Source organism: Hesperophylax consimilis, chromosome 30 (genome assembly GCF_061612785.1).
Source record: "Hesperophylax consimilis isolate HC1 chromosome 30, BYU_Hcon_1.0, whole genome shotgun sequence".
Classification (NCBI taxonomy): domain Eukaryota; kingdom Metazoa; phylum Arthropoda; class Insecta; order Trichoptera; family Limnephilidae; genus Hesperophylax; species Hesperophylax consimilis.
The window spans coordinates 3871016-3896426 of NC_142865.1; the positions used below are offsets into that span (position 1 = coordinate 3871016).

Consider the following 25411-nt stretch of genomic DNA (forward strand, 5'->3'; position numbering starts at 1 on the left):
ACACACACCTTGTTACAAATCTTATATGTAACATTAGAACAAAACTTAAGTACATGAAAGATTTTTTTATTGATTCCACTTTAGACCATTATTCTACACACCACAGATCCCCAGAACAAAGATTTCTAAGTTCACCAAACACGGCCAAAGCCATTTATTTCAAGCGACGTTTCACTTCTGAATATATCAGGGCGATACTGAGAGAATCTTTTACACGTGTATGGGAGCAAATTGAAAGTTAAAATCTTTTTGGCAATCAATCATCGAGAATCGAGACAAACTAGCATTTTAAAGCTGAAATATGAACAGTTTGGGTGCAGAATTTTACACAGCCTTTTGGAAGTTGATTTTCTGGCACAACAAAGAAGCGAAGTTAGCAGTCCACAATGGAGTGCTGGTACCTACTCTGATGTATGGAAGTGAGGCATGGAACTAGCAGAAAAAGGATGAAAGTAGACTGAATGCTGTAGAGATGAGATCCCTGAGGCGTATGTGTGGTAAAACCATGTACAATCGTGTGAGAAATGTGGAGATCCGCAAAGAGTGCAAGGCTGATGTAAGTTTAATGAGTAAGATCAAGAAAAGGATGCTTAGATGGTTTGGGCATGTAGAGCGAATGAGCAAAGAAAGGAGTGTAAAGAGAATGTACGATGCAAATGTGAATGTTAGCAGAAGTCGGGGACGCCCGAGGCTGACATGGCACGACCAAGTGAATCAGATACTTGAGTCGGGCCATGTCAAGGGCCAGAATAATAGAAGACTATGTATGAATGTGAATAAGGCAAGGAGTGTGTGCCAAGACCGAATTACGGCGGTTCGTCCTCTCTGCCTACCCCTGCGGAGAAACGGAGTGATGGTTAGTTAGATTAAAGCTAAAAAAATGAAATCTGGAGAGTTTTTACCAACATAATATCCAGTGATTTTCCACGGGTTACGCTAATATAAAAAAAAGACAAAATTGTTTTTTTATAATTTATTCATTAGGTATATTATTTATTTAAACAAATTCAATATACAGAAATCCAACAGCTAATCGCCGTATTGTACACATAAATAATTTAATACTTATAGATTTCAAAATATTAATAATATCAAAAAAAATTAAAAAATATTTATAGATTAACGTAAATTTGTTCTGAATTCGATATATACAAAAATACATAATATATATAATCCCATATCTGTTTCATATTTTTGGGATGCGTGTTACAATAGAAAAAAAATCAAATTCGTTAATAAAAGATTTTACACTTTGGAGAATTGTTTTTCTGCCTAAAACTCTGTTAGAATTTTGTAAAAGATGTGTTTTTAATTGCGATAAAAAAAAAACACAAAAAATGTTAAATAATTCTTGATAATATTATTTTCGAATAACAATTAAAAAAAAAATCATCTTAGCAAAATTAACGAAAATTCTAAACTCCAATGTTTAGTATTTGCTTAAAAGACTTGAGCAATTCTTAATTAAAATGAAAATAATTTTCAACTATAAATTATTTTAAAATGAGTATGAAAAATTTTAATCCAAAAATTTTATAAATATTCCCCAAACGTCGTATTTTGTCGCTAGATTATGATTTTTGGTGGCTGTATCTTACGGCCGGTGTTACCAATAAAACTGAGCAACCGATTTAGCTATAAATTGGTATAAATCACGTCCAAACGCACTATATGCTGTATCCAACATAACTTTGGAGTTTGACGACTGTTAATAGATTTTGAGCTGTCAGGGATTTTTTTTTAGATTTTAGACCTGTTATAAGTATTATATTTGGGACAATATGATACAGGCTTGCCATTGAGAGCTCTGCTGTAACATCGCTTTTTGATACAAGCATCGTTAACGAGAGGGTTACAATGTTACAATGTAGCTATCAGCGGTTTCGTAAAAGTGCCTAACTAAAAACTCAAGAGGTAACCTTGCTCAATTTGAAAAAAATCAACGAAAAAAAAAATATTGTCCTTTAAATTTCATATTTTATTTAAATATGCATTTTGCATGACAGTAATGAACCAAAATAATACTAAGTATACTAATTTCGGTTGTCGGTGAATGCATGCGTAATGTGAAATATACTTAAGTATTCTTGCATAATGCATAAAACTATTGAAGTTAAATGAAAAAAAAATTTTCAAAAGACAAGAAAATTAATAATTAACCCTAAGTAATTTTATATTTGAAATGTTTATCAGGTATTTCTTTTGTTAACAGTTTTGATAGATCTAAATCTGATTTTTAAAGTTTACTAATGGTGTTCATTTTAACAGTTGAATTCCGATTGTCTCTAATAATTATTCTTTTATAGTAGTAAATACACGATTTTTAGGCAAATGTTTTATAAATACATACTTTTGGCTTCACAAATTATATAAAATCCTGTGATTTTTCACAGGTCTGCGCTAGTAATGTACCTAATAAATAATATAGTTTTATTTTTCCTTTTTTTTCCATGTGGCAAGGTTACCCACTCAAGGACCAAAGTTGGGCACTTTTACACAGGTATTTATGAATAAATCAGTGAAAATGCAAAATTATTGCTAAAGTATAATAGTACATAGATAAATATTATTTGTAAGTTATTCTCCCATGACGTCTTCATACTGTTTCCTGAAGCAATCTCCCACGGGGAAAAAGTCCCAACATCTCTGCTGGTACATGTTCCAAACGAAAGTCTCCTGACCTGAAATTGAAAAAAAAAAACAATTGTAAGTATAATAAAGTTCTGTACGTTGACAAATGTCGGCGGACGGTGATAAGCCGGCGTGGGCGTAGATTCATTACCTCTACGTATCGCACGCCCGCCTTTCTTAACAAAATTTTGTTTAGCGAGACGTATTGCATGGACTTAAAGATGGGAATTTGTCTCAATTAAACGAAATGGTGTCCCAGTAAATTAGTGTAATGAACATAATATGTCTAAAGGTATGAAAGAGACATTCGCGTATGAATGAGATAGGATGATTATGTCGAACGTAAAAGGGTATGTCTGCTTTTTATCTTATCTTTTAACCATTTACCTTCGATAGTATCAGAGATAATTCTTATATTCTACACATCATTACAAATTTACTTGGTAATTCATGTTCGTACATTTACCGCAGTTAGTATAAGTTTCTTTATTTAGGGTCTGTCCTTGGGTCTTGGCCATATAACCGGCTGGGTGTATAAAGATCTTGGTATCATTTTTGATCTCAAACTAACGTACTCTGCTTTCTACAAACTCCCGTGGTTTATCATCAGATCATCTAAACAGCTAAATGACCGAGATGCAACGTCAACCATGTTTTTTTTGGCATCGACCCATTTGCAATGCTACCTATTTAGATTTACCAGTTTCCCGCTTGTACTACGAGATTACGGACAATGTGTATTATGAAAATAATGCTTTTTGTTGTTACACTTGGCAAAATAATTATCATTCTTTACAATTGAAATTTTATAGCTGACGATGCATAAAAGCGCATGCTGTTTAAAAATTCTGGCAATCCCAAATGTTCGCTCTTGGGAATAGTTCATATGGGTCTCATAGAAATCGTTGTGTCTCACTTACTTTCATGGTTAGAAATATGATCTAGATGGTGCTAGAAAGAGAAAACACCATGCTTTATATTTAAATCTAGAAGTTGACCACAGAATAATTAAAATGTGCACATCTAATCTATGAAACCAAAGATTACGAATGTGATTTAAGAAAAATTTATGAAAATTCAATTATTTTTACTAACTTTAGATGTTTGCAATAAAAATTTTAATGTTTAAAAAACTATCTATATTTATTTTCAATAATAAAACTTGAAAGCATATTTCAACATCTTTATAAAATTGTTTGTAGTTTTCGGATACATTCAGAAATATTCCATTAATTTGGATTTTATTCCAAAGTGGAAATACTCTGAACTTCTGACAGAATATGTCAGGAGCCTGAGGGTTTTAGTTTTATGTTTTGAATACCGCACAAGAGTCCCCGCACAGCCGTTTCAAGCGACGTTTCAATTAAACGGGTTAACTGGAATAGCTCGTAAGGAGTGCGATGAGGGAACGAGTAAATGATTAGCGCAGTATACTCACCAGTGTACTCCGTGTCGGGCTTGTTGATGAGGTGCATGAGGAAGAACATGTAATTGGCCAAATTGTGTTCCCTTTGGACGTGCGTGTCGAAACCGTGAGGAACCTAAAACGCAACATTTACAAAAATTATTTCGGGAAAAGCAGAATGTGCAATAGTCAATAATAGTAATAATAGTTGATTAACATAAACAGTCTTAATACTAATATAATGTACAGAAGAGGATGATAAAAACAGTAAAGTAAAATATTAGTTTCCATTATGGAAGAGTTCTAATTCCAAAACCGGCTTGAAAATACTATGCTATTAGGACGGGTGTTTTACAGAAATTCAAATGTAACATTGCTATTAATTTACAAAGACAAAAGTTACAATTGTACCTATGCCGCCGGACACGGGTTAATAATACAAATAATACAATTGTACCTATACCACTAGATAAGGGTTCAAATGCAAAAGTTACAATTGTACTTATGTCGCTGGACAAAGTTACAAAACACAAAAGTTATAATTACAATTGCACTTATGGCGTCAGAAAAAAGGTTTAAAACTCAAAAGTTACAATCGTACCCACGGCCTAGGAAAAAAAGGTACAAAAAGCAAAAGTTACAATTGTACCAATGCCGCCGGACACGGGTTAGTAACACAAAAAAATACAATTGTACCTATACCACTAGATAAGGGTTTAAATGCAAAAGTTACAATTGTACCCATGTCGCTGGACAAAGTTAAAAAACACAAAAGTTACAATTACAATTGCACCTATGGCGTCAGAAAAAAGGTTAAATACGCAAAAGTTACAATTGTACCCACGGCTCAGGAAAAAAGGTTAAAAATGCAAAAGTTACAATTGTAACTCTGGTGTCAAAAAAACTTTAAACTCAAAAGTTACAAAAGTTAGGGTTCAAATGCAAAGTTACAATTACAATTGTACCTATGGATTCAGAAAAAAGGTTTAAAGCCCAAAAGTTACAATCGTACAAAAGTATAAAAGCAAAAGTTACAATTGTACCTATAGTGTGGTAAAAAAGGTTAAAAATGCAAAAGTTACAATTATACATATGCCGCCAGATTAGGGTTCAAATGCAAAGTTACAATTACAATTGTACCTATGGCGTCAGAAAAAAGGTTTAAAAAAAAAAAGTTACAATTGTATCCACGGCTCAGGAAAAAGGGTTTAAAATACAAAAGTTACAATTAAATTTCATTGGTGTCAAAAAAAAAGGTAAAAAAACTCAAAAGTTACAATTGTTCCTATGGTGTTAAAAAAAGTTAAAATTGCAAAAGTGACAATTATAATTGCACCTATGGCGTCAGAAAAAAGGTTTAAAACGCAAAAGTTACAATCGTACCCACGGCCTAGGAAAAAAGGTTTAAAAATCAAAGTTACAATTGTACCTATGGTGTCTGAAAAAAGGTTAAAAACACAAAAGTTACAATTGTACGTATTTCGCCTGACAAGGGCTAAAAATACTTAAAATGTATGCATCTCACCTTATCAAAGTAATCTTTTCCAATACCACAGATGAAACAATTGCTCTCCATGTCTTCCTTGACTGACTCCAGCTGGTCACGGAGTTCTCCAAAGGCGTCGATGATCAAACCTGAACAAGAGAGATCATTGATTATTTTGAATCGGCATATTATCAGCGTATATAGGAGTAACGGACGTATGAATCAATCCCGGGCACCTTGTGCAATAATAATATGGTACCTAATAATATGGTCTAAAAATAGCACGAACTTAGATATAATTATTATAATAATTTCGAATTCCAATGCCTCGCTTCGAAAGCCTAGATATAAATGTTCCCTACTATATAAAACAGAGCACAAAGTTATCGCACAAATCCCATGTTGCAATTTGTTAATTTTATCGGCCAATAACAAGCCATAAAGACATTGCGTCACTGGATATAGATAAGTTGTACTTGTATGCGAAACCAGAGAATATCGTTAATTTTGTGGCAAAAGTGTTGACGTAATTTGTTGAGTAACAGTCTATTGAGCGTTGGGACGAACTTGCTCCGTGCAGACCAACAAAAGGTAAAAAGCAATGCTTCTTCGATCTTTTGACTGCGAGATGATGAACTTTCTTTCTGATAAATTTTTTCCAAATATATTTTTGATTTCGGTGTTAATTTTAAGGTTCATACGTAGGTCCAGATAATAGTGACAACTCACCCTGAATGATGGCCAGCAGGATGACAATGATGAAGAAGAAGAAGGTGATGTCGAAGATGATGCGGTACAACTCGTAGTCATCCCCGTCCGGAGGTTCAATCTCATCACCAATACCGCCGCCCGCTCTCACTCCCTTGTACAGATGAAACACGAAGCACTAGACAACAAACATAAAAGATATATTGTCAACGATAGAGCCAAAAAGAGTAGTGACCGACAGAAACTAGAGTTTCGGCTTCTGTTCTAGTTTTCGCCGAAACCCAAACTTATTTAAATAAGTTAAAAAACACTCTATTCCCTGAAATAAGGAGATTTTATTATTAAACTTGCAATAGTTCATCAAAGTTAGTGTTAAATAAAATGCAGAATGAAATAAACGACATCAATTTAATGAGAATGATTGGTAATTGGTTTTTTTTCAGCACTTTTTGGTTCGCAAAATGTACGCTATATGGGTTTTCCAATAAGAGGTTTTATTTTGAATAGCCCTATTTCGGTAGATGTTACTTTTGAAGCTGTCATTATTTGACAAGTAGAAACTACGCCATTAATAAAAATGGAACGATACACGCTTCAACAATGCATTGAAATTATTAAAATTCACTTGAGTGAATCAAATGCAAATCATCTTGAGTGATGAGGCCCATTTCCACCTCGGTGGCTTCGTCAACAAGCAAAATTGTCGTGTTATCTGGGGCTCGGAAAACCCAAGAGTTATTGTTGAAAAGCCTCTCTATCCTCAACGTGTGACTGTTTGGTGCGGTTTATGGTCCGGCGTCATTGGACCTTACTTTTTCGAAAATGAGGCTGGAGCAACAGTTACGGTGAATGGATTGCGCTATCGAGAGATGATTAATGATTTTTTATGGCCGGAATTGGATGGTATTTATCTGGACAACGTTTACTTTCAACAAGACGGCGCTACGTGCCACACAAGCAACGAAACCATTGATCTTTTACGATTGAATATTAAAATAACACCTCTTATTGGAAAACCCTGTAGAACTATAGCCACTAGAACTACAGTCCGAGTCATTAATAGTCTTTATAATACAATAGCAATACAATAAGCAATAATTATTTAAACGATTAACAATTTTTTTAACCGAAACTTGTTTATTCGCTGAAACTAGCCGTAACAAAAATCAATACTTTAGTCGGTCACCAAAAAACAGTGCCTGAAGACGCAAATAATTCACTCAACGTATCACAGATAATAGAAACACAGGGAGACATGGCATGAAAGTGTGTTGACTGTCGCTGAGCTACTGAAAGTTATGCGTATGATGTGCAGGTACCTTCATACCAAACACATAACTTGCACTGATAGTAGTTTGGTCGTAGCTGTCTCTCTTTGTTTCTTATCTACGACATCAACCAAAATTTAAAAATCTCACCGTGGCCATGTCATGACACTTCTTGGTAGCAACGTCTTCTTCCTCAGAAACGTAGAACTTGCGGAAGAAATTGAATGCGATGACCGTGTAGATATACACGATGATGGTGAGGAGCATCACCGTCAAAACGAGCTGTAAATAGAACATTTATTAATGTTTTTTCATTTTAATATTTACATGTTTTGGAGAACATATAAAGGTTGGCAGTTGAACAGTGGACGTAGAAGCGATCCGTATTTCAGTGGAAAATAATGTCAAATACGTCTGGGCGCATTTGGCATTTTTTGTTTTTGATATTTGAAAGGTCAACGCTGATTTTAGGACATTTTCGAAATCAGTCGTAGACAGTGACATCAGTCTTCCTAAAAAAATAAAGCCACGCCACGAAGCCGTCCGCCCGCCACAGTTTCAGTCACTTTGTTTATTGCATTGAGTTTTGTACCTGTTTTCCGTTGTGCGTGACAGACTGCAAGATGGTGCGAAGAGTCTTGAAGCCGACGGCCACGTCAAGCAGATGGGCGGCGAAGAAGAAGTTGTTGAAGTTGCCCATGACGGAGAAAGTGAAGTACCAGAGTGAGTAGAGGAACGAGTTGTCCGTGATGGTTACCCCCGCCTTCCACACCTGATAGCGCCAATCGATATTCAGAATGCTGGAAACAACATGAAGGTAAAAATAATGTTGATTAAATACCATACGATGACACCCAAACTTCTCATTGATGCATCAATGAATCAACGAATCAATAATGCAGCGAATCAATGATTTCACAAATAAATATAACAATGAATTAATGGTTCAGTGAATAAATTAATCAACGAATCAATGATTCAGCAAATATATGAATCAACGAATCAATGATTCAGCGAATAAATTTATCAACAAATCAATGATTCAGCGAATATATGATTAAGGGAATATATGAATCAACGAATCAATGATCCAGTGAATAAATTTATCAATGATTCAGTGAATAAATTAATCAACGAATCAATGATTCAGCAAATATATGAATCAACGAATGAATGATTCTGCAAATAAATTTATCAATGATTCAGCGAATTAAAGAATCAACGAATCAATGATTCTGCAAATAAATTTATCAATGATTCAGCGAATTAAAGAATCAACGAATCAATGATTTATCGAATATATGAATCAACGAATCAATGATTTAGTGAATAAATTTATCAATGATTCAGCGAATAAATGAATCAACGAATCAATGAATAAACAAATCAATTTAATATTATTTATCATTTATCGATGAACTGGCGTTGTTGTCATAATAGATTGTCCAGTCTATGGTTAGTAATAAGATAAAAATAAATATAAAAATGTATATGCATATATATTTGTACAGCGCCTTTGAGGTGATTTTTTTACAAGTCATCTTAATGTTATCCCCAAAGATGACATGAGACCTGAACGAAAACATTTTTCTCAGGGTCTCTCAAGTGAAGTGAAAAAAAAATGAATCAATCAATTGAATTTTTTTTTTGATGTTACTCTTTTATGGAAGCAGACGCTTGTGTTTAAAAGAGATGCTGAGTATCGAGATGAACATTATTTATGTAAGTATTCTTATTAATAATTTAAGGAGTTAAGAACACTAAAAATATAAATGTATATCAACAATGTACAATTTAACGATTTATAACGTTACATTATTTATTTGACGAATTTCGTTATTTTGATTTTTTTACATTGAAATGTTCTTTGATCGCTTTGAGTAGGGTTTTGTCGTCTTCGATTTTTCTGATATTATCAGGTAGGTTATTAAAGTATTTTTTGCCTAGAAATGTGTAATGATGTTGTGTAAATGAGGTGTTACATTTTTGTATTGGAAATATATGTTTTTGACGAGTACGTCTTTCAGTTGAAAAACTGTGATTTTGTTTTTCTTTTATTATTTGAATTATTATGTTTTTTCGGATAAGATCATTAAATTTTAGTACTTTAAATTCTTCAAATATAAGTTGAGTTGGATAATCTCTCGGTTTTTTCAATATTATTTTAACAATCAGACGTTGTGCAGTTTCAATAGGTAGGAGATTAGTTTTGTATGCGAATCCCCAACTGGTTACACCGTATTGGAGATTCGATTGTACTAATGCGTAGTAGAATGAAGTTAAATTTTCCAATGATAGAAAGTTACGCAGTTTCAGAAAAATATAAATTAATTTCCTTATTTTGTTAATGGTAAGGTTGATTTGATCTTTCCAGTTTAGGTTCGCTGAATTAATCAATGCATCAATGAATGAATGAATCAATGAATAGATGATTGAATCAATCAATGAATCAATGAATTAATCGACTAATCAACAAAGTATGTAATGTTAATTTACTTACAAGTAAATGAGACCGCTGCCTTCTTCCTCTTGATGGGAGAATGAAGTTTTCTCCATTCCCAGCAAGTTTGAGATGGAGTCAAAGTCGTAGGTTTCGGAATACTTCTGGCGGACCTTCTTTTTCACAAACTTGTCCCAATAGTTCACAGGAAAGGACCTGGAAAATAAAAATTGTAGAACATTACAACTCTACCAGGAAAGCAACAATGAAAATAATAATTATATTCATCACTATTCATTGGAATTGCAATGATCAAAAGAATCATTCGATTGGATTGAATTGGATTCGGCAGCGCTCATTCCAAAAATCATACCGATGAATATCAATTCTAAAGTATCTCTAAATGGTATAAAACAAAGCCGCTATCCGCGTCTGTCTGTTTGTGCGCTTAGTTCTTCAGAACTATACAACGGATTTTGATAGGGTTTTCACCATCATTTAGAAAAATAATTTGATTGTAAAATTTATAAATGGTTGAATTTTTTAGCGTTTCGAACTAATTAGGGGCAATATCGAATAATACTATTTCTGTAGTTGTCTATGGTCTAATGGAAATATCTACAGTCACAAACAGCAGAAATTTTTAACACGTCTACATGCAGACTACACGTCACAAAAAAATATCTGCAATAATTCATGTGAGGAACATTAGCGACATCTTTTGTTGTTCGATAGAAACTTAATCAAGCTAACGACTAAACATATTCGCTGTCTGCGTGAAGTTCGAAATAAATTCATTTTAATTTATAAATATCAATTCCCTACAGTTACCCAAATTCAGGTAACTATCGCGTAAGGACATCAGTGGTGCTGCCCAAATTTGGGTAGCTATTGGATCAAGTGGTTAAATAGAACTTACTTAGCACTTATGACAAGCTTATCCCAGTGACTTTTGATGTCGTCATCTTCAGGTTGTTCTGCAACATATAGACCATCGAATTCCAAACGTCTCGCTATCTCCTTCTCTCGCTTGAATATAGCCAGTGGAACCTAAAAGTTCGACAGAGAAAAGAAACCATTATTACATTACATACAAATATACTCTGTGAACTGCATACTTCTTCTTCTTTCGTATGGTGGGGGGGTCAGAGGGGGACAACTAGGTCTGTGAGCCAGTCTAGGGCCTCAGGCGTCGCCATGTGAACCTCATCAATCCCGCCGGGGAATGAATGGAGCGGGCATTCGTTGACCACATGTTCGGTGGTCTGTACCCCACCACATTCACACATCGCCGACTCTTTAAGGCCTCATCTGTGCATCATGTGGGCACAGCGTGCCAGGCAATGCGAACCCAGGCTGTCTCTCGGTGGGATCCTGTATGAGATGGGCATTTCCCACGTTGACCGTTTGCCACCTATCTTCTGGGGTGGAAACTTGAGGATAGGTGGAAACGGCCAACGTGGAAAATGCCCATCTCGTACTGCATACTTAAATACCTACCTACTTAATTATAAACCATGTATTATTCAAGTTGTCCAAAGAAACGTCACTATCTCAATGACAATTCTTTATTCAAACTTTCTCCAAGCAGGTATGTATATATTGAAAAAATGCGAATAAGAAAGTCCAAATAAACACCATTTCACATTTGAAAAAAGAATCTTTACTGAACGATTAAAACGGTCACCATCCTAAAATGGAACATACAAACAAATTTATCGTAGAAAGCTGAAATGCATCTAGAATCGGGCTTCAACGAGAAACTTTCAAATTTCATGGCCGTTTGATGATTTTGTCACATGTGAATTTCTGCAAAACATGTGGGCCTAAGTAAAGTTGATCAATAAATGTGTGTACCTTGAGATGATAGTACGCAATCAACATGGCCAGGGAACACAGCGAGTGGAGTGCGGCAGCTAAACGCATGACATGCTCCATATAAAAGAAATCTTCATTGACGTGAACCAGTTCTATAGGGTCCTCTTCTTCTGCGCTGCTGTTCTCACCACTGCCACCTGGTGAAACAAATACGAAGCTGTTAATGTCAAAAACAACGCAACTGCTCCCAACGATCTGGAGCCAGTGAGACTAAGGAATCCCAAATTGGTGTATTTTGTGATGCTGAAGGTAGTGGAGAGGAGAAGAAGATGGGAAGGAGGATGGTGGGGAAGTATTTGGTTGTTCATATCTGGTCACCAAACATAGCTAAAGCTATTTCAAGCATAATTTCGATTCTAAATGGTGGTTTTTCTCCAGAGATATACTGAAAGTATCTCCCTCTCTCGAATGTGCCGTAAATATACGATATATTATTTTTGATTAATTTATTGTGAAACAACACAAATTGATTATATTAAATTTGCTTGCGCACATCGGGATTTGAACCTGCGATCTCCGGCTTGTTAGTGGAGAGCCTTACCCCTCGACCATGGAGGCCTTACAATTAAATTTATTTATTCATTGATTCAATGATTAATTGATTGATTCATTCATCTTTTAATTTATTATTGATTCATTGATTTATTTATTCATTGATCAATTGATTGATTCCGTCAACTATTTATTGATTATTCATTCATTGATTCGTTGATTTATGAATTAATTAATAAGTACAGGATGGAGCAAAAGTAATCACCCTATTAGAAACCGCTATAACTTTTGCAAATGGCGCCAAATGTCCATTCGGTTTTGACATTTGTGAAGTAAAAAAACGCAGAATACAAATCGACAAAACATGAATCGGTTTACTTCGCAAGAACGCAGAATAACAAGCAGTACCAAAGTTTATCGTAAAAAAAAAAAATTACAGCAAAAGAACATCGGGTGATTACTTTTGCCCCACCTGTATAAATGTCGCAAAAATATGCGCCTGCAGCATTTATCTGACTATCTATATAAATATAAATGTAAATGTTTCTTTGTTCAAAATCTTAAATCTCCAAAAGTTCTTCACCAATTGTTTTGAAATTTTGACAAAACGCTACATTCGAATACGCATGAGTTTTTGTCTACCTATTTTAATATATAAAAATCACGTATTACTGTGTTCGTACAAGCTAATCTCCGAAACCGCCCAACCGATTTCAATGAAATTTTGTGAATGTGTATGGTTAGTTCCAGTTTAAAATATAGGATAGTTTTGGACCCGATAGGTGGCGCTGTTGTCATCCAAAAATACATACAACCACAAATTTTTTAACTTCCCTACATAGAAGGCAGTCTGTGGGAGGACAACGTCTTATACTATACTATGCATTCCAAATGGATAAGTTAAATTCTAACTGGTGTCTAATCTTAACGTATAAAAATAATAATAGGACTACTAATGAGATACGGAATCGAATTAAAATCGATGTAATGTAGTTTTTTAACAGTAAAATTGTGGTGGCGCCCGAGAAAGACATCAGCAATAGCGAAGCATTGTGGGGGATCCAGTAGTATTACATAGATGTCACCTATGACAGGTAAAATTATGCTATTTTAGAAACAGTACCATCTGTCGGACGTTAAAGCAACACGCGCTATTGTTTCTCTGTCGGCACAGACAGAGTAGTAACATTCTGTGAATAACAATAGTGCTGAAATGGCGGGCCAACAAATACACACCACATCGATTGAGCTTTCTTTAACCGTTGGTGTTTCAAATAAAGTGAAATGTTTTAACTAACCGTCCCCAGAACCAAGTCCAAGGCCAGAACCCGACCCAGAACCAGAACCCGATCCAGAACCTGATCCGGAACCGCTGATGATGTCCGCTATAGAGTCGCCACTGCCATCTTCATCATCTTCACCAAGAGTGGTCACCTAAGGATAAACATAAGAAAACACATAAAAACCAACGTAATAACAACCAAAACAAGAGTAAAAATGATGTCAAACAATCTAAAAGATGAACTAATATATATGAATAACCGACTTGATTGTTTTCACACTGTTATGAAATTTTCAGCAGTGTTCTCAAGGGACCACCTTTGGGAGTAATCCTTTTTATCATGTTTATAAATGGCCTTATTACGGTTTTGATGGAGTTCCACAAGAGCCACATTTGGGACCACTTGTGTTTTACGGCATTACTACGGTTTTTGATAAAGTTTCCCATAGTCCATACATTTTAGTGTTTGTAAATGCACTGAGTTCTCAAGGGATCAGAATCGGAAACACTGTTGTTTTTAGGGTATTTAGGCATTATCACGGTTTTCATATGAGTTTTACAGGGGCCACTCAATGGATTAGTTCTTTTTAATGTTTATTAATAAGATTACTACGGTTGTTGATGGAGTTCCACAGGGCTCACATTTAGCACCAGTATTTTTTTCTGTATTTATAAATGGCATTGCTACAGTTTTTAAATGAAGTCCCACAGGAGTTACATTTGGGACCAGAGATTTTGTCATATTAATAAATGCCGTTTCTTTGAAGTTCTATTTGAGTTAGACGAACCAGGCAACTACTGAGTTTGGACATAAACTCACTGAGGGAACTGGTCAGAAGTGGAACCATGTAAACCGTCTCCGTTTTATTAATAAAAAAATAAGTTGGACGATGATAACTAAAAAAAAATAATTTTGATTGGTTTATGAATGAAGTGTTTTACCTTATAGAAGAGCAGCATGAAGTTGATACAGAAAGCCAGCACCAGGGCCACATACTTGAGGTTGTAGAAGTTTCTGGCAAGGAATGACACTATCCTGTGCGTGTACTGACTGAAGTCCATCTGACTCAGGGCCGAGGGTTGTGGAGCGGTCACCTGAACAACAAACAAAGCCATGCGGAGATTAAATGCTGTTCGGTACGAGCTATCAGTGTCAGCAATATTAAATTGCGCATAATTGAAATGGTGGTCTAGTTTCTAGGTCTTTTCTGAGACAGCGGTCTAGTTATCAAACTATAATGTAAGATAAACCTGTAATGTAAGCTCAATTATTCCTTACTTATGGATAGTTGATTTCCTCAGCGTTGCCTGGGATTTACGCAGAGTTTTTTGAAATCAGATAAAGACAGTATTAATAGTAATTTCTGTCTTATTATGCAAAATTTTACGAATAAGTATCAAGAGGTGAGAAAGGAAAAAAGATCAACTTTATATACTAGATTATTGTTATATATCATGTATATCTTTGGCGAATCAATGTCGTTACTATCTTGGAATTAAAATGTGTAAATTTGTATCAATCAATTTCGTGACTATCTTGGAGTAAAAAGGTGGAAATTTGTATCAATCAATTTCAGTACTATCTTGAAGTTAAAAGGTGTAAATTTATATCAATAGATTTCGTTACTATCTTTGAGTCAAAAGATGTAAATTTAAATCAATCAATTTCGTTACTATCTTGGAGTTAAAAGGTGTAAATTTTTATCAATAGATTTCGTTACTATCTTGGAGTTTAAAGATGTAAATCTGTATAAATCGTATTTGATTGACTGAAAACACTATTTTCAGTTTTGTTACCTTTTTGCTTTCGGCTTCAATGGCGGACATGGCGGCTTGTTGAGCTTGCTGGGCCTCACTTCTTTCTAGAGCTTGTCTTTTGGCTGCTTCTCCGCTGCAAATAAAAATATTACACAAGTTATTATAACACACAAAACGACAGTAAAGCTTACCGTTTAAACCCAGACTCATTGATACAAAAGATCCCCATCTAAACAATTTTATTTAACAATAAGATTTCTTTCCTCACCGGCGTGACTATTGGCAAGTTAGTTCTGCAGGCTGGGGATATATAACAGTCGTAAAAAAGAGATGATCCTATTATGGTCGCAATAATTTGTTTCATTCCCTTTTGTTGCCCTTTTGATTGTAGGGAGCGGCTCAAGTGCGTCGTGCGACCCGTCAATACAAAGCTGATGACGTAGATAGCTCTCGGGTACATCCAAGGAATCGTCCAGGAATCAACGTGAAAAATTGTGTAGCAATGTTCACTTTCCTTCTTACCTATAGATGGTACGTTCTGACATTTCCTTCATGCTTCTGCGAGGTGTCTCAACCTTTTTTCGAGAAGAAATTGGGTTATTTAAGGATAGGTTAAGTAGAGTTATGTTAGGTTAAGTTAGGTTAGAAGGAAATCTGAAGTAGCGAAGGACAGGGATGCCTGGCAACACCTTGTCGATGCGATGCGTCCCCAACTCGAGCACGACAAGGAGAAGAAGATAAGTATGTATGATTGCATTAGGCTCACCCCAAGAGATCGATGAGGGACGGAGGAGGCTCTGCAGTAGAAATGGCCTCTCCCTCGTGAGGTGTCACACCCTCTCCGCTTTCTTCTGGAGAGGTATCTCCACCTTCCTCCGAAGAGAGATTGGGCGATTCGTGTGGCGCCATCTTTATCCTGGAAATCAACATTTATTTGAGAATGAACATACTTTCCTTAATATAAGATAGGAAGTGAATAGACATCTAATGCAGGAGAACTGATTGACTAAGCCTTCACTGACCTTTTCCACGCAATCCATTGGGTGTTGGTATAAAAACATTGATTGTACAGGCCACCCACCATATAGAACCGCAAATAGGTTCTACCCATTGGGTATTTATCTTCCGGGAGATTTTAACACACTTCCGGCAGGAAGGGTAGTTCTACCTTTACCTACTTGAATGGTTGATAAGGCATTGTTGTCCGATAATTCATTTTGTATCTTTTTGCAAGAGTCCCAACCAGGGGCAGGTCATTGGTGTTTGACCCTCCAAAATTATAATACAACAATAATAATAAATTACGTGCATCAAAACAACTGGTATTATTTTTAATTTATTTGAAATGTTTCGCGAAATAGCAGAGCTGCAAGCGACGGAGGCGAGTGACAAGCAGTGACATCTGTTGTCTCTAATAGAAGCTTTCATTCACAAGTAAACACGATTCGCTGGGACAATTTAAAGAATGTCCTGAATTTGGCATCTTCTATCTCTAAGCGCCATAGAATAAACGAGATGTCTTTCGTCTAAGTAAAAATTAGGTACCGAAAGCTTAGGGACGCTTAGGTCAGTGCCGTGAGGGAGACAGCACGATGAATATTACATTTTTAAAGAGATGGTGACATAAACATATGTCGGTTTTTTATTTTACACGCTTGTCGTGAGTGGAAAAATGGTTGTTTTTCAACTGCAGTTCGGGTAAGGTTTGGAATAATTCTTTATGTTGTTATCGATGTAGAATAAAGCTGAAGAATGAAAAAAACCAAAAAACGTAAAAGATCATTGTCAAATAGAATCGCAAGTCTAAATTTAAATGGAATAGATAAACGTCACATCGTTTCGCACCACCATACTCTTAGATTCGCACTCGGTATATTTGGATACTGCGGACGGGCGTTTCAAACTATTATTTAATTTAATTTAATGTTGTGCACAACTACATTTAATTTAATTTAATGTTGTGCACAACTACATGACGGCCGGCATAGTCCAGTGGTAACGCATTGGACTGCCATTCCGAAGGTCGCGGGTTCGAACCCGGCGTGCGCAAATAAATTTTATTTGATTAATTTGTGTTATTTCACAATTAATTAATTAAAATAATATATAGTATATTTGCGGCCCGTTCCAGAGTGGAAGATACTACCAGTATCGCCCTGGTGTAAGACCACCATTCAGAATTGAAACGTTGCTCCAAAATGGCTTTAGCCGTGTTTAGTGACTAGATCTGAATAGCCAGGTACTTCCCCACCTTCCTCTTTCCCTTCCCCACTTACCTTCAGCCTCACAACATCCCCCAATGGGGGATGCCATAGTCTCACTGGCTCCAGACGGGAGCAGTTGGGACTCTTGTGAGGTATTCACTATAAAAAAAAAAAAAAAAAAAAAAAAACATTAAAACGTAATATCTTAAAAATAATTTGCCGTAAGTAAATGGATTGTGTAGTTATTTCCAATTTACTATATTAACATCATGACGTACCTACCTACAAATTGATATAGATAATAATATATGGGCATTTTTCACAATATCTGTTGACGCAACTATCTTCCTTTAACACTGTCCTTGCAATTTTTCCCATCCTATTCTACCTACAAGTACCTCTCATTATCCAACTATACGCACGTTTGTGTGACATTTTACAGCAATAAATGTAACTGTCAAACCAGTTTATTGATGAAGCCTGTTTGATAAACATCTCTTTGTTATCAGTGCTGTTATTGATATCAACTCAGGGTAGAAGGCCTGTGCAGTGAATATATTCGGTTCCCTCAGTGTCTTTCGTATTCAACCTGGATGTTGTGGAAGCTTGTGCATAAAATAAATCATATCTCCTGTGAGTGAAAACAACCATCAACATCTTTGAAGAACATCAAAGTCCCAACTACAAATATGCATATGTATAAACAATGTGATACAAGTCTCCCATTTTTTTTCTAGTTGTCCCTCGTGTGGAAGAAAATTTAATCAAAAGGAAACTAGAATGCGTAATAAATCCTCAAACTTATGCTCCTGAAGCTGGAGATGCGGAAATCCAAATTTAATTTGAAGCAGTTAACTTTCGCCCCGCTACATTTATGGTAATTCTATCCACAACTCTATCTGCAGACCGCTTTCCTGTCTATGGGACTCTCGGTCTATGGTTGATCGCAGAATAGCGCGACTGAGGATCTCCGGTCAAGTCAGTACCAAACGGGCGGCGTTGGAGCACAGACAGGACAACGGGAAGGATTCGAGTGACTGCTCCAGACGACAGCCATTACGGGAGATTTTGGTGGCTGATTAGCTAGCTGTTGTAATTGCTGGTAAACCTTCATAAATTTTGCAGTTCTAATCTAAGAGCTGTATGGCGCCCATTTGAGAAACAGGTCAGACAATATTCTTTGTAATCCACTTATTTAACTTATAAATTGCTACCATTAAATACCAACTGTGCTAGTGATGTTCGTTTCGCTGCACACACCTTGGGATAATGTAATCCATGCTAATTTGAGAGTCTCATGTTTCTAATTGTTATTTAATAAATGTTGTTAACTTCATCTTTCTTTTATTCTTTAACGATGCAATCTTTTCTTATAGTAAACCTAATCTGTTACAATGATGCCGCAATCGCAGGTTTTTCATCTCATATTTGATAATTATCTATTACTTTTGCTTGGTAAAGATTTTTATTTATTATAATGGCGTTCAACGTGGTGAATTTGACGCAATAATCTTTTGTTACAATGGCGCCAACATGGAAGTTGGTCACATTATTTTATTTTGTTACAAATTGTAATGATTTGTGCGAAAGTGAAAACCAATTTTTTGTAATGTAATAAAAGACACACATTTTTTACACATAAAACATCACTAAATGTCCTAAAACCAATTTATATTCAGCTTATGGAGTTGTACCGGAATTGTGATACAGTTATATATCCACGAAGGGGATAGGGTTGGATTAGCTCAGTGATAGAGCTATTCCCCTGCAAAGCTGAGGTCCTGGGTTTATCCTAGATGCGACCGAATCATTTTCTGATTTTCCCGTTTCAAAATTTCGTTTGAGATTCGTCAATATTGTCTTCAATGAATAAACATTACAATTTGAGGTTATACCCATTAAGTTATTCCAAAACTAAAAAATGAAATAGTTGTTACTTACTGTCCGTCGCCTTCTTTAGAGATGTCCAAACCAAAGGCGTTAACGTCTATCCCATCTGGCGCTGGAGGTAAGGCCGGGAGATGTTTAGGACCTGTTATTTACAACAAATTGTTACTTTATCTACGTTTAAATCGCCAGAAAATACAAAAAAAATCTTAAGGCTATTTAACCCTAGATAACTAAACTGTTTTCATTGTTTCATTGTAACTACACTTTTGTCGAGTGGACTACGCAATAAAACACTAGAAATAAATCAAAAATATTTAATAAAGATAGGAACTTGTTACATGGCACAAAAGTAAGGTTTATAATGAACAAATTAATATCAGTCTACACAGTGACCACACATGTCAACATTATGTGGACCACAAATAGACTTTCTACATCTGGTGCAACGGTGTTTGGTCATCCTCCAGGCCTTGGATGGACACAGGTAGCAAATTTTAGGCACGTTTGACGTAGATGAAACCGGAACTTCTATTGTAGAAGATTCGCCAACATTAACAATAAATATAAGAATATATGAATGTACGTACTTTAAAAATAAAAATTGTTGTTATAACTAAAGTTTCGTCCAGCGGACGACGAGGTGGTCTTAGGGCACGTACTAGTATGCGTGTGGCCGCAATCGCGTCACGTGCTGCACTGTTTACTCAAATTAGGAAGGTAATGAAAGAGTCAAGTTCGGGGAGCGGGGGGAAGTAGATGATTTCAAATTTCGCCGAGTAGCGCGTCGTCGCCTCGACGAGCGATTAGTTATCTAGGGTTAAAGAGAAACTATCAGGCTTGCTGTGCTAGCACAACTGTTCTGCCGTGTGATATCTTGAACAAGTTACTATTTTAAATCTATTAGTTGCCTCAAGTAAGTCTATATGGTACAAGAATCTCGGACAAGTTCCATGTGTCCGCATATAGACTGAGAATTTTTTTCTGTATTTGACTCAGAATATTTAATTTGGTGCGTAGTCCACACACAACAAACATACTCTAGCTTACTTCTTATAACAACATTGAACATGGGTTTCATTGCATCCGTAATAATTAACGTCATAAGTAACGTAAGAGAAGAAAACATGCAACCTGTGAATACAAAAAAAAGGTGTATTAAATTTAACCTAAAACAATCATTCCAAAACTTGATTACGTCATTCAAGTGGCAAAAATTTTGATAAAAAGCCAATTTGTGTAATTTAGAAGTTAGGAGTCAAAATTTTGAATTCACAACAATCAAAATAAATTTTGAATTTTTACAGCCAAAGTTAGTTGTTGATTTGAACCAATTTTTAAGCATAATATTATGTACAGGGTGTCCGAGGGTAAAGTGCATACATTTCGGGAGGTGATTCTACATGGTAGTAGAAGTAAAAAAGATAAATAACTTTTAAAAAAAAATATTTTTCCATAGAAGCATATTATTTTTTCCATATTAATAATAATTGAACCTATGAAAATTACCTTGTAATTTTACCTTAAAAATGTTGAAATTTCAAAAAAGGTTGTTAATCTTTTTTATGTATCGCCTCCCGAAGATTGTGCACTTTAACCCCGGATCTTATATATAGAAGATATAAAATAAAATACAGTCGAACGTGGTTATAGCGAGCACGTTTACAGAGAGACAACAACTTTACTGTTGTAACGAATACAAATTGTAAAAGATTACTTGTGCGCTTACATCCATAGCATCGCCCACTGTTAAAATAAGTAGTGTGCTTCAAGGATATCCCCATACTGGCTGTAGTCGAGTGGTCTAAGGCGTCAGGTTCCCACTCAAGTAAAGAGATGAATATAATTATCTCATATTTAAATAAAAAACATTCTGTGTGAATACCTCACAACAGTTCATACTGCTCCCAGCCGTCTAGAGCCAGTGAGATTATGGCATACCTAATTGAGTATGTTGTTAAGGAGATGCACTACGTAGTAAAGCAAAATCATGTGTTTTTGGTTTGAAAATTTGGTCGCCTAGAAATGTTTCAGATGCTTTAATTAAATACTGCGAGTAGAATACATCTTGGCCTTTGAAATAATCGAGTATTTTTTACATAAGTCTTTTTATAAGCCCAGAAAAAAATAATGTATAAGGCATTTGAAAACTGCTTTAAAGTTCAAAATCTCCTACCTATGAACCCATTTTCAGTTATGATTTTATTGTATAATTTGGCAAATTAAGTTATTTATAAAATGATCGGAAAAAATTAAATATTTATGCCTGAACATCCATAAAATAAAATAAAAAACACTTTTTGGCCATGTTTTTTTCTTGCATAAATCAAAAAAGGCGGATGGTGTTAAGCGGGAATTTAAACCTTATCGCCATCTACGTAAGGGGTGTTATTGATAACGGCTCGATTTAAAATATTACACGACGTAGTGCATCGCCTTAAGCTGAAGATTGTGGGGAGGGGGGGAGATAGGGAAGAGTAAGGTGCGGGAGTACGTGGCTATGTAAATCTGGTCACCAAATATGGCCAAAGGCATTTAAAGAAACGTTTCGATTCTGAATGCTGGTCTTACACCAGGACGATACTGAGAGTATATTCCACTCTGGAACGTTCCGCAAGTATACTATATATTATTTTAATTGAATAATTTGTGAAATAACACAAATTGTGCGATTTGAACCCGCGATCATCTGATTGCTAGTCAAGAGTCTTACCCTTAACCATTGAGGCAGTTTTTCATGATGGGAGTAAAGATAACTCAAATATTAATGATTATAACAAATTCAACTTGTAATAAAATTATAATTTTTTAACTTCTCTGATCACATTGTGCTGTATTTGTCACAAACCATCAAAAGCCGTTGAGTTACATTGTGCTATATCTGTCACCAAATGATACATCCTCACTTCCTCATTAAATCTTCTTTTCTATTACGGTCAGATAAACAGTTTTAGAAAGAGGGGATATATAGCTTTCTTTTTGCATTTAAAAGTTAACCATGTCAAGCAGGAACCTAAAAGTTTTTCTAATCTGACAGATCTTGCAACTAACGTGATGACATTTTACTGTCTAGACCCGAGAACTTACATGATTGGTATGCCTTATATTGTAGGTAATATGCATTAAAATCGCTTGACAAACGGAGTCTAGAAACGTTCGAATTCAAGCACAAAACAATTTTATAAGAAATCAAAAAAGTTAATCAAGTGAAACTGTCACAAATAATCTTAGCTATAATACTGTATATTTTAAAAGTTGTTTCCTTTACGCGTTCATACATTTCTGTTGAAAAAAATTTTTTTTTAGTAGTTTACATTTAAATTTTTTATTGTATAATTTATTTTTTTATTTGTATTCTACTCAAGCAAAACAAATGCATACAAAAATGACCTTTTTTTATCTTATGAAATTATTCACAAAATAAATAAAATAAAATTTTGCACTAAAAATCAACCGTTTCTAGACTCGATTTGCCAAGCGATTTTTTAAGCATACTACCTATATTCGTGGTGATATAAGACACACTAAGATTACACACATTTTGACTTTTAAATTTCTCTTAAATAAAATTCTCCTAGTACCTTGTTTTAAGTGGTATTTGTTAAGTGGTTAGCGTTGAAACAAAAAAGTAAAGTACTTGAAGTAATACAAAGCAATACATTTGTGCCATTTAGCGTAGTTGTTAGGCGCTCGTTCCAAGGCGCGGGCAGTGCTAAGGGAGAGGTTGGGGACCTTACTTGGTTTACTGACACTAGACCACGCGCGCAACTGACCGATTTTTTCTTCCTCCGTGACTTCTGGAACGATTTCTTCCGTCTGCGGGCCCCTCATGAGGCCAAGAAGGATGCCGAAGATGTACCTGGAATGGGAAAATACTTGAAATATATCTCGTCATCAATATTTTCCCGTTGTAAGGGTGCATTCGGTCGATGTCGGAAATCAGAGAAAACTCTCGTCCGGGCTATAGTCCACTGACACAGTTCATCCTTACAACATAAATGGAGAGTTTTCCTCAATCCACTATAATATAAGTTCTCAATAAACATCTCTTATGTAAATATAGTAGAGAGACTGGTAGCGTAGCGTTCGATGCGCCTTTAGTGCAAGTTTGAACAGACTTACCTATGCTAATATAATTTGCAGGATTCAGCCTAAGACACATTACGCTGTATGCATCAACGCTTATTTGGGAGTGGCCTAAGCAGATTACATGTTGAGGTGTCACTCTACGCTATAATCTTCCTCAGGAGAGGGGTTCAGATCAACTGGGGAACTGCTGCGGAATATCATTTCTTTGTATGGGATCTGTCACCTTGACAAATGATCTGACGTTGCATAATTTTCAAATATTGCCTGGCTAGCAGGTCACGGCGTAACTTCGTCGCCACACCCATACTTATAACACATCATCTGTCAGGTGTGACGTGTGACAGGTCTGTATGGGATTGTATGGTGAACGATATAGTGTTATATAAAACGCTTTGATTCGTATAGCGTAATGTGTATCCACCCTGGTATAGATTATGCTTAATTCTATAAATGGCGTCAGTAAATACATCAATAGTACTCCAAAACTTGTTACCCAGATCATGCATCCTATTGATTAGTGAGTGTGTCTGATAGCTGGTTGTATATGTGTTGCAGAAAAATATTACATGTTGAGCAATCGCTACGGACCACCGAGTGACTCTAGCAAATTAAAACTTGCACTGCAGGTACATCAGATGTTGGCCTACCTCCTTCCCCTAAACGAGAAGCCACCAGTGTTGACATATCGAACGCTACACTACCAGTCTCACTATATTTGTGCATGTTCTTTCTCGATTTCATGAAAATGTCAAATGTGACAAGGAATCAAATAATTGGAATTTACCTTCATTCATTTATTCACCGAAAGATTTTTAAATAACATAATATTATAATATTAAAACTAATATTTACCATTCAACGCTGATATTTTCGAATGCATGAAAACACACAATTTTTCATTATTAGTGCGTATAATATTTTTATCATTGTTACATATGAATATTTGAAGTAATTTTTAAAGGTTTATTCATGAACAATAACCGCGTAAATATTATTTTACGCAGTTATTCATTAAATTTTAAGGTTCGTTTCAAGGAGGCGGTTATAGGTACCGCCGCCCTGGGAACCATTCATTGGTTAACAAACATTTCTTACATAGGTCACCTCAAATGGTTCGCTAAGTTTAGTGACATATCAGAGGTGCCCAAGTTTATGGGGTGAGGTTTTTACAAGTCTTCGAATGTCTTCGAAGTCTGCGAATGTCGAATGAAGGAGAACCTTTGACATCTCCAGCTGGATTCTCTTGACCCAACGCCTCGTACTGCAGTGGGATGGATGGATTCATTCCTGGTCATACCGAAATCCAGATCCTTACCCAACCCTCATACTTAAAAAGATAGGGAGGGACAGCCTTGAGTCAAACGGCGCCTGACACAAGCTAAAAGTTTGGCCCCTTGTCAAAACCAGTAAATGCCTAAATAGGTGATAATTGTAATCAATAATATTCCGATGATGATTTTCATGAAAAATAATCTCGCGCAGTGGCGGTTCTTCCCTTAGGTCAATTGGTGTTTGACTTCCCAAATAATAATAAATTATGTGCATCAAAACAACTGGTCTTATTCTTAATTTATTTGAAATGTACCACGAAACAGCAGAGCTGCGAGCGGCGGAGGCGAGTGACGAGCAGTGACATCTGTTCTCTCTAATAGAAGCTCTCATTCACAAGTCCACACGATTCGCTGGGTCAATTTAAAAAATGTCCCCTTTGGCATCTTCTGTCCCAATGAGCGCCATAGAATAAACGAGATAGCACTATGTCTATCGTCGGAGTAAAAATTAGGTACCGAAGAAAGCTTAGGGACGCTTAGATTATGGCTGTGAGGGAGACAGCACGATGAATATTAAATGTTTTAAAGAGATGGTGACATAAACATACGTCG

At 35.7% G+C, this 25411-nt stretch overlaps 1 protein-coding gene across 15 annotated transcripts in view; it reads right to left on the reverse strand.

Annotated features, from left to right (window-relative positions):
- Positions 1–1018: 1018 nt before the first annotated feature.
- RyR (Ryanodine receptor) overlaps positions 1019–25411 on the reverse strand; it is a 298251-nt gene continuing 273858 nt past the window's right edge. For 7 of the 15 annotated variants that reach the window (XM_089649715.1, XM_089649711.1, XM_089649709.1 and 4 more), the window contains 15 exons: positions 23213–23298; positions 19494–19584; positions 16115–16264; positions 15388–15481; positions 14533–14685; positions 13607–13742; positions 11796–11953; positions 10858–10988; positions 9999–10154; positions 8091–8298; positions 7649–7780; positions 6252–6408; positions 5562–5671; positions 4070–4172; positions 1019–2681 (listed from right to left, as the gene is read on the reverse strand). In XM_089649715.1, coding sequence (XP_089505841.1) covers positions 2578–2681; positions 4070–4172; positions 5562–5671; positions 6252–6408; positions 7649–7780; positions 8091–8298; positions 9999–10154; positions 10858–10988; positions 11796–11953; positions 13607–13742; positions 14533–14685; positions 15388–15481; positions 16115–16264; positions 19494–19584; positions 23213–23298 — 1969 coding nt within the window. In that variant the 3' untranslated portion in view covers positions 1019–2577. Of the gene's footprint in view, positions 2682–4069; positions 4173–5561; positions 5672–6251; positions 6409–7648; positions 7781–8090; positions 8299–9998; positions 10155–10857; positions 10989–11795; positions 11954–13606; positions 13743–14532; positions 14686–15387; positions 15482–16114; positions 16265–19493; positions 19585–23176; positions 23299–24380; positions 24390–25411 lie in introns of all 15 variants that reach the window. The other 8 variants (XM_089649710.1, XM_089649707.1, XM_089649716.1 and 5 more) reach the window with 4 other exon arrangements.